The sequence below is a fragment of the Ursus americanus genome, chromosome 25 (genome assembly GCF_024610735.1).
Source record: "Ursus americanus isolate L20-20 chromosome 25, mUrsAme1.1.p, whole genome shotgun sequence".
NCBI classification, from domain to species: domain Eukaryota; kingdom Metazoa; phylum Chordata; class Mammalia; order Carnivora; family Ursidae; genus Ursus; species Ursus americanus.
In genome coordinates this window covers 40,301,871-40,311,363 of record NC_142151.1, presented here as the reverse complement: position 1 = coordinate 40,311,363, position 9,493 = coordinate 40,301,871, and the positions used below count along the sequence as shown (strand labels likewise).

The following is a 9,493-nucleotide window of genomic DNA, read 5'->3' as shown; positions in this document are numbered from 1 at the left end:
ATGATGTCCTTTGTCTCTCTGCTCCTGGTTGGCATCATGTTTCCTGCCTTCCAGGCAAAGCAATTTACAAAATGTGAGCTGTCCCAGGTGCTGAAAGACATGGATGGCTTTGGAGGCATTGCTTTGTCTGAATGTGAGTTCCCTGATGCTTTGCTTCATTCCATTCTTCACCTGCCTCTTTCTTCCACTCTCCTTTTCCTCTCCACTTTTATTCAATTATCTAATAATCCTCTTATGTGCTTATCTGTTTACTCTTTTATTATACTTATTCATGTATCTTCCCTTTCTCTTATTGTCTGATCCTTTTTGGAGCTCTTCATCTCATCAAGATACTTTGTGCTTTGCCATATTTGGAGACTGGCTAGAGAGCTTTTCTACCTCTGGTGATACAGGTCCTCATTTATGCTATAAACGCTGTACGTGGACACCTCTGTGATACCTCTTTCTCATCTTTCCTTCAGGGATCTGTACTATATTTCATACCAGTGGTTATGATACACAAACCATAGTCAATAACAATGGCAGCACAGAATATGGACTCTTCCAGATCAACAATAAATTTTGGTGCAGGGACAACCAGATCCTTCAGTCAAGGAACATCTGTGACATCTCCTGTGACAGTGAGTAGCTTCTTTTACCCTGTTCCTCTGTTTTCTCAGAGCTTATCCCTGGGATAATCTCATTTTTGGTATCATGCACACCTCTGGCTTCACTGCCTTCAACTGTGGGGCTTGAATTGACAGTACTGAGTAAAAGGCTGTTAGAATTTTCATGTTCACCAGAGCCCAAGGCAGTTCCCTGAAGTAGATGATATTAGTTGTCTGGAAATCTTGAAGTCTGATGCCTTACATTTTCAGAGTTGATGAAGTTGATAATTCCTCTGAAGACCCTCAAGAGAAGTGAAAAGAGTCCTTATCTGGGGTGGGGGGGCACTACTGTATTGGCTTTCTCATATAGGAAGGCAACAGGCATAACTCTCCAGTTCAGAGAAGGACCAGACTTACTAGATCCAGGGAAGAGGGAACTCATTATCTTTCTGGGTAATGCTTATCTCTCACATTCCTATCCTTGTAACTCCTGCCAGAGTTCCTGGATGATGACCTTACTGATGACATGATCTGTGCCAAGAAGATTCTGGATAAGGAAGGAATTGACTACTGGTGAATTCCCATTCTATTTTCTATTTTCTACTTTCCTTTCACCTTGTTTTTCTCACTCCAGCACCACTGCCCTCTCTTTCTATCTCCTGGCCATTTAATCTAGAATGTAGTTTCCAAAACAAAACTCATCAAGCAGACTCAGGTTTCCAATTTTCCAAGCCTCTCTCATGCCACTCTTATTTAGCAATATTCCTAATAAGCATAGGGAATAGAGGGCTGAGACCTAGGGCTCCCTTCACCTGGACATGGACATCTATTTCTGCTGGTTTAGTCCTAGACCTTGAAACAAGCCCTTGATACCATTTGCATGTCTTTTACAACCCTACAATTTTCTTGAAATTTTAAAAGTGTACCCTACTCCACTAGGTGGTTCAGTGTTCCTCGCCATCTGGCTAGGAAAGTTTTTCTCTAATTTTCATCTGCACTCTTCCACCTTGGCCGTCCTGGGGGTAAAGCTAGATGGAAGTTCCAGCTAAGATCCAGTCAGCCAACTTGTCCTGTCTCCTTTTCCATTATTAGGTTGGCCCATAAACCACTCTGCTCTGAGAAGCTGGAACAGTGGCACTGTGAGAAGTTGTGATTGCCTGCTGTCATTGCTGCTTCTGCCCTATGTTTGTTCCTGGAATGTCTCTTCCCTAAGGCTACCTCAGTTTGCTTCTTTCTTCCCCCTTGAAGCTGATTTGTCTCTGAGTCCTGAGCCCTGTAGTGACACCATTGGACACTTGAGGACTATTCTACAGCGATGCATGACTGATACACTGGACTTTTGACCCTTGCTCAGTGCCCTCCAATTGCACTTTTGCTACAATAATGGATTCCACCTCTGTCTAGAATAAAGGGCTTGGTTTTCAGTGGCTGGCTGTATTTTCTTCCCAGAGGGAAGAGGAGGAAATAGTGTGAGTGAGCGGACACTGAAGCTGTAGGTCATAGCCACCTCCCATCTCGACTGGAGAGGATATAGGCTGAACTTAAAACAGAAAGATGGAGGTTACTTTCTGTACCAATTCAAGGAACTATAGAGGGAGGCAAAAATTGGCAAAAGAATCTCTTCCCTCAAGGACTAGTAGGAAAGATAAGATAAACATTGATAAATAATTATAATACAAGGAATAATGCATCCTGAGAGAGGTTAAAAATGTTCTTCAAGCATTCATAAGAGAAAAGATACTTTATATTGAGAAGGTGCTGTGGGAAAAAGAGATCAAGGAAAGATTCATGAAAGGAGTGACAGTTAAGCTGGTTTTGAAGTATGGGTTGGATTTTGACTGGTGGAGATACGGGGTGGGAGAAGGACAGCAAGGACAGGGGCACCAAGAATCTGAAATGGGTGACTTGAATGGATTGAGGGATTTCCCTACTCTTGAGATAAAGAAATATCCTTCACAAAGTGCTGTGACAGGATCACAGGACCCTTACAGTCAGCTCAGCAACTGAAGAATCTGGACACCTGGGCCTTTTGGTTTGAACCCTGCACTCCATTACTTCTCCTTGCTACTTTGACTTTTTTTTTTTTTAAGATTTTACTTTTAAGTAATCTCTACACCTAACGTGGGGCTCGAACTCACAACCCCGAGATCAAGAGTCACATGCTGAGACAACTAGGTGCCCCTGCTTTGCTTATTTTTAAGGGAGATTTATCCTAATGATTATGGGAAATGTGAAAGGAAGAGAATCAGGATATTTGAGTCTTAAAATCTGTTTTTGTGGGGCGCCTGGGTGGCTCACTCGTTAAGTGTCTGCCTTCTGCTCAGGGTGTGATCTCCGGGTCCTGGAATTGAGCCCTGCATCAGTCTCCCTGCTTTGCTGGGAGCCTGCTTCTTCCTCTCCCACTCCCCCTGCTTGTGTTCCCTCTCTTGCTGGCTGTCTCTCTCTCTGTCAAATAAATAAATAAAACCTTAAAAAAAATAAAGTCTGTTTTTGCTACTCATTGATAGTGCAAACGTGGGCATGTCATCTCTGTCCCTTGTGCTTCAATTTCTTTGTCTTAAAAGGAGGGTTTTAGTCTAGGTGGTTTTTTTTTTTTTTTGATATCCTTCCCTGCTTTGACAATCCAGCATTCCAAAACTTAAATTTAAAGTACCACATTTCTGGGCACCTGGGACTCAGTCGGTTAAGCATCTGCCTTCGGCTCAGGTCATGATCACAGGGTCCTGGGATTGAGCCCCACATCAGGCTCTCTGCTCAGTGGGGACCTTGCTTCTCCCTCTCCCTTTGCTCCTCCCCTCTCCCCCTCATGCTCTCTGTCTCTCACTTTCTCTCAAATAAATAAATAAAATCTTTAAAGAAAAAAAAAGTACCACATTTCTGTACAGATGGCTAACAGAGATATGAAAATACGCTCAACATCAATCATCATCAGGGAAATGCAAATCAAAACTATGATGAGATACCATGTCACACCTGTCAGAATGGCTTAAGTTAACAACACAGGAAACAACAGGTGTTGGCGAGGATGAAGAGAAAGGGGAACCCTCTTACACTGTTGGTAGGAATGCAAACTGGTACAGCCACTCTGGGAAACAGTATGGAGGTTCCTCAAAAATTAAAGATAGAACCACCCTACAATCAAGCAATTGCACTATTAGGTACTTACCCAAAGGATACAAAAACACTAATTCAAAGGGATACATTCACCCCTAAGTTTATAGCAGCATTATCAACAATAGCTAAATTATGGAAAGAGTCCCAATGTCCATTGACTGATGAATGGATAAGGAAGATGTGGTCTATATATACACAATGGAATATTATTCAGCCACAAAAAGAATGATATCTTACCATTTGCAGTGTTGGGGTTGGAGCTAGAGAGTATTATGCTGAGTGAAATAAGTCAGTCAGAGAAAGACAAATACCACATGATTTCTTTCATATATGGAATTTAAGAAACAAAACAGATGAACATATGGGGCGAAAAAAAGAGAGAGGCTAACCAGGAAACAGACTCTTAACTATAGCAAACAAATGGAGGGTTGCAGGAGGGGAGGTGGATGAAGGGATGGGTTAAATGGGTTAAGGAGGGCATTTGTGATGAGCACTGGGTATTATATGTAAGTGATGAATCACTAAATTCTACACCTGGAACTAATGTTACACTGTATGTTAACTAATTGGAATTTAAATAAAAACTTGAAGAAAAAATAAATTACCACATTTTTGAATTAGGTGAGTTATCTTCTACTTCCTGTCTTCTTCCTGCCTTTCTTAGATGTCTAATATAGCTGAGTACACTCCTCCGTTCCCTATACTTGCTGGGGCTTAAGGCAGTCAGAACATACTTTTCTTGTCTCAGAGACCAGCAGTTCCCAAATGAAGTCCCTATGGCTTGTTTGGGGACCTGTAGGGCCATGATAGGCGTGGGAGGCCATCCTTCCCCTATACTTAATTAAAAGCAACTCTCAGGAAATAACTTGGTATTCATGATGTGATTTTAGTGTGAATTTAAACACAATGTGATGCATCTCCCAGGAGTATCACATGCTTTCCCTTCCTAATTATGGGCCAAATGGACTTACCCAATTCTCCAGGTTTTAGGAGTGACCCCTTTGTATGGGTATGTGTGGGAGGGCAGGGTGAGATGGCCATTCCTCCCACTGAGCTCACATATCTACTTCTTACTATTACCTTGTCTTAGTTACCCCTCAGGAAGGCAAATGTTCTCGAAATATAAGGGACCTGCTTCAACAAGTGGCCAGAGCAGAAATGCAACTAAGGGTGGGTCTTGAGCTCGGTCCCATCGCTCCAGCCTACATTCTGCAGGGAAGACCAGGAAATGTCACCTGTAAGTGTACCATATATGAGGCTGTAATCTGAAGAAGACTTTGCTAGAGGAAACTGACAACAAATTTATTTTCAGAGAGTATTTTAGCTTGAAGATCAGAAGATCAAGAACAGAGAGAAGCCAGGGAGCTGGCATAGAAGTAGTCTTGACTGATGCAGACCTCTTGGTCTTTGGTAGAAGCAGGACAGGAAAGTGTTGTTCTCTTCTTGTGAACATGTGTGGGAGCTGAAGGGGATCTGGGATGGCAACTGAGAATTTGTTCTGGTTTATCCAATTCCTTCTCTTTCCTTGGGCCTGGAACAAGACTTGAACCAGGCAGGGATCTGAAGCTGTCCAGGCTCAGGTGGTTGGTGGGGACGTTCAGGCAGGGCCCTCAGAGTGCACCCCTTTCATGGTGCTCTATGTGAGAAGGACTCAGAATGGTGCCCAACAATGTGGACTCTCTCTCCCCTTTCTATCCCAATTTCTCCTCCATGCTACTTTCCTCTGACATCTAGATATAATTTCCTTTGGATAAGTACCCAGAAGTGGGATTACTGGATCATATGGTAGTTCTGTTTTTAGTTTTTTGAGGATCCTCCATACTGTTTTTGTGATAATTTTCTTGAGTGGTGACTGGTCCCCCTGTGGATAGGTGTCATATGCTCCATGGAGGTTTTCTCATCTCACTTCATTGGGGGAGGACACTGGGGTCAGAGGAACTAACGCTTCTCTTTTGGAAAAGAAAGAATGTTGAGATAGCTGGTGATAGCTCTTCCTGCCTTCTCTTCTGTTGCACAACTGTTTCTCCTGTTATGAGGATGCAGTGGAGCTGGGTTAGAAGGTAAGGCTGGGCTTCCGGGCCAGCACCCTCCTAAGAGCTGCCTTCACTTCCTGGTTCTTCAGACTGTAGATGAGGGGGTTTAGCAGCGGGGTCACCACACTGTACTGCACGGAGAGTACTTGCTCCAGGGCTGAGCCAGATGCTGGGGTCATGTACCTTGAAGGGAATGGCGCAAAGGAGTAAACTGAGCTCAGAACAATGGCCACAATACTATTGGCAGCCACGGTTCATCCCATACCAGAGACTCTGCGAAGAGAGTCTGCAAAGAGAGTAGCAATATCTAGACATGATTGTGTAACAGTGAGAGTCATTCATTTCTAAATGTCTCCAAACACGAGTTATCCTATCTTATAAGAGCTGCCCTGAGAAAAAAGAAAGTTCTTTAGCACATCAAGTGCTGTAGGTTAGAATAAAACTAATAATAATTTCATGCATTTCTCTAGTACTTCATACTCTTCAAAACATCTTTTCTTGATAGATATTATAAAGATGTAAGGATTTTTTTCTCTTCTTTCCCCTGTATGTACAACTATATGTTTTCATCTTGTGAGGATTGTTTCTTGCCAAAGTGTATGCTTACTCTAATAATGCTGTCATGGTTCCCAACATTTATGGCTCTGGGAAGTATCTTCAGTCATGGCATGTTATTTCATATAATGCTAGTGGAACAAACATTTGTCCTTTTATGTACATTTTTCTTTGGCTTAGAAAAGAAGCCAAGTTTGATAAATAAAGTGGAAGATAAACATGTGTTAAGCATAAGAATTGAATCCAAAATAATAAGGTTGAATTTTAGGGTGCATTTTCTTGAGTCTCACTGGAAATATTTCCCAGAGAAGCATTAAGGTGTTTTTCTTTTTTTTTTGCAACAGGGCCATCATCATTGGAATGTTCTTTGTGGGTTCTGGAGTGCCTGATTTGAAAAGATATTAATTTTACTGTCATTTTTCTTCATCTAATTTATCTCTCCTAACATTTCTGCGAAGTAGGTAGGAGTAATCTAATTCTCTCCTTATTGTCTTCTTATGTCATATGAGGATAATGAGACAGAGAGAGATAAAGATATTTGTCCAAAGCCTCAGGTGAGGTCTTCTAGATTATTCCTTATCCTTTTCCACCCCTGCCTTCTCTTCAAATAACAAACAGGTGAGAAAAGGACGGAGCAATTTGTGTAACTCCATCTCCAGTTCACTAGTAGACACCATGGGCCATTAATTATTCTGCTCCTAGTAAGTGAGTACTTGTCAGCTAGAGCTGTTTATGTTTGAGAGAAGTATGGTAGGAAAGAGCATGATGTTTTAAGTCAGTGAGACTTGGTTTATACTATGGCTCCATTAATAACTTTTTCTGGGACCTTTGAGAAATTACCTGGTTACTCTTGAAACTTAGGTTCCTTACCTGAAAGTGGGGTTAATAATATTTCTTTTGCATGGTGCACTGAGTGTTATATGCAAATAATGAATCATGGAACATTACATCAAAAACTAAGGATATACTGTATGGTGACTAACGTAACATAATAAAAAATTATTATAAAAAAATAAAAAAAATATTTCTTTGTAGTGTGCTACATACTAAAATTAAGCTTGAACATGTAAAAGCAGCTGGTGTACAGTAGGTGAATAATAAATATTTATAGCACAAATAAGCTTCAGAGACATCATCTTCCAGTAGGAAAAAAGATGTCATCTGTTTTAAGAATGATATGTTTTATTGTTTTGTCTAGCACGGAATAAAAATCTACCAAGGACTCTCTGATTTCCTTTTGAGAGCTATTAATCATAAGTTAATGAAAGTAGGAAAGCCTCTAGTCCTTGTATAAGCTCATCTTTCAGAGTTAAACAATTGAGAACTGAGAAAGAAAAATGAATTTTTTTTAACTCACACAGCTAGTCCACAGGAGGGCCAGAACTAGAACCCAGCCTTCTGAATTTCAGCACAGTCATTTTCCTGCTACTTTGCAATGTCCTCTTCTACAGACCAAGGCCATATAGGAGGTTATAGTATGACATACCTGAAAACTCCTGAACCATAAAAGATGGTGACCACAAGAAAATGAGAAGAGCAGGTGGAAAAGATCTTGATCCGACCCATGGCAGAGTTGATTCCCAGAGCTGTCATGATGATACGAGTGTAGGAGCCCAGCAATAGGACAAGGGTGCCAAGGCCCAGGACTGCCATGGTGGTCAGGATGGAGACAACACTAACGTAGGGGTCAGAACAGGTCAACAGGAGCACTGGGGGAAGCTCGCAGGCAAAACTGCGGACAAGGTTGGGGCCACAGAAGTTCTGCTGAGCCAGAAGGATGCTGTTAACCAGGCCAGTCCCCATTCCTATGGCCCATGATCCTCCCACCAGGCCAGTACATACCTTCTTGTTCATAGCCACCACATACAACAGTGGGTGGCACACAGCCTGGAACCGGTCATAGGCCATGACTGAAAGGAGGCAAGCTTCAGTGGCCCCAGAAAATATGACCAAGGAGATCTGGGTGAAACACTCAAGGGGGGATATAGTCTTCCACTTGGAAAGAAGGTTCTCTAGCAGTTTAGGCACAATGACTGAGGAATAGAAAGCATCCAGGAAGGAGAGGTGACTCAGGAAGAAGTACATGGGCGTGTGGAGGTGAGAATCAGCTCTGATCACCAGCAGCATTGTCAGGTTCCCCATCAGGGTCAGGAGATAAATTCCAAGGAAGAGCACAAAGAGCACAGCCTGTATCTGAGTGTTGTTGGATAGTCCTAGGAGGACAAATGTGGTGACTGTGGTTATGTTGCCAACTTCCATGGAGCATTTAAGTTCTCTTTTCAGAGGGACAAGAATGGAAAAGAATGATCACAAGGGATATCAGTCTCAGAGCATGCCTGGGGATGAGGCATTGGGAGAAATTCTTCATGGTTGATCCAGGACAGATTGTGCAGCAGCCACACCCCTGCCATGTCAGACCTCAGTCCTTGGCTCAGGGCAGGAAGCTATTGGCCAAGGTGGGGAAGGTGGGAAAGAAGAATGTAGACAATTTGACCTAGAAAGGAAAGAGAAGAGAATAGAACAGGGATTATCCAGACTGGAGAAGGAAAGGAAAGCATTTGGGAACAGACTCCACAACATTGAGAAATGCTGTTCTCCAGTTCCAAAAGGAACTGGGCTCAAACCGCAGGAGGGCTGACTGGCACAGTGAATAAGTGATGAACATTTTGGCTGACTGTCTGGCTGACAGACCATGATGAATGAATGATTGATAGGGGCATCATGATACCTAATGATGGTGCAAGATCTTTCTCTCCCATAGTAAGTTCAAGAGTAAGCCACTGGGGGGAAAAAGAGTAAGCCACTGGACTTTCTTATTAAAAAAAATCTGGGAGAACTAGATAGTTCTAAAGTCCATTCCAGCTTAGAAATTCTAGATTGAAAAAAAAAAGAAATTCTAAAGATTAAGGGACAATCTTCTTTGGGTATCATTGGTACTAAGTAGAAATCCTTTCTCCCCTTCTCTGTCAACCCAAGCAAAAATGGTACACGAATGTGCTGACTTCACAGAAGCCAGGAAGTCCTCGAAATGGAGGTGAGGTCTGTGCACATCAGCTACTCCAAGGTCTTCCCATTCCAGAGTTTCTGTGAATCTATATTGTCTGCTGTTTGTTCCGTAATCTCAGTACGTTACATGAAAGTCCATGAAGACTGTGGTATTCTCTGGGTTGGTACCAGGGGACTTAGATAAAGCCAAGTCAAACT

General features: G+C 42.3%; 2 protein-coding genes across 2 annotated transcripts; one reads left to right on the top strand and one right to left on the bottom strand.

The window, feature by feature from the left end:
- Positions 1-2,014, top strand: LALBA (lactalbumin alpha). The gene is made up of 4 exons (XM_045801169.2): positions 1-133; positions 462-620; positions 1,085-1,160; positions 1,680-2,014. The coding sequence occupies exons 1-4, from the start codon at positions 1-3 to the stop codon at positions 1,738-1,740; spliced, it is 429 nt and encodes a 142-aa protein (XP_045657125.1). The 3' UTR covers positions 1,741-2,014.
- Positions 2,015-5,754: 3,740 nt separating this feature from the next.
- On the bottom strand, positions 5,755-8,548 carry OR5BS1 (olfactory receptor family 5 subfamily BS member 1). Its single transcript, XM_045800740.1, has 2 exons — positions 7,776-8,548; positions 5,755-5,917 (listed from the first exon to the last, which is right to left on the bottom strand). Exons 1-2 carry the CDS (start codon positions 8,546-8,548, stop codon positions 5,755-5,757), a joined length of 936 nt encoding a protein of 311 aa, XP_045656696.1.
- Positions 8,549-9,493: the final 945 nt, after the last annotated feature.

Excerpts from the sequence above, each read along its gene's own strand:
- OR5BS1 (XM_045800740.1), bottom strand. The coding sequence starts at position 8,548 with ATGGAAGTTGGCAACATAACCACAGTCACCACATTTGTCCTCCTAGGA. Across the intron at positions 5,918-7,775 it reads TATGGTTCAGGAGTTTTCAG|GTACATGACCCCAGCATCTG; the intron begins GTATGTCATACT and ends ATTCCCTTCAAG.
- LALBA (XM_045801169.2), top strand. The coding sequence starts at position 1 with ATGATGTCCTTTGTCTCTCTGCTCCTGGTTGGCATCATGTTTCCTGCC. Across the intron at positions 621-1,084 it reads CTGTGACATCTCCTGTGACA|AGTTCCTGGATGATGACCTT; the intron begins GTGAGTAGCTTC and ends AACTCCTGCCAG. Across the intron at positions 1,161-1,679 it reads AAGGAAGGAATTGACTACTG|GTTGGCCCATAAACCACTCT; the intron begins GTGAATTCCCAT and ends TTCCATTATTAG.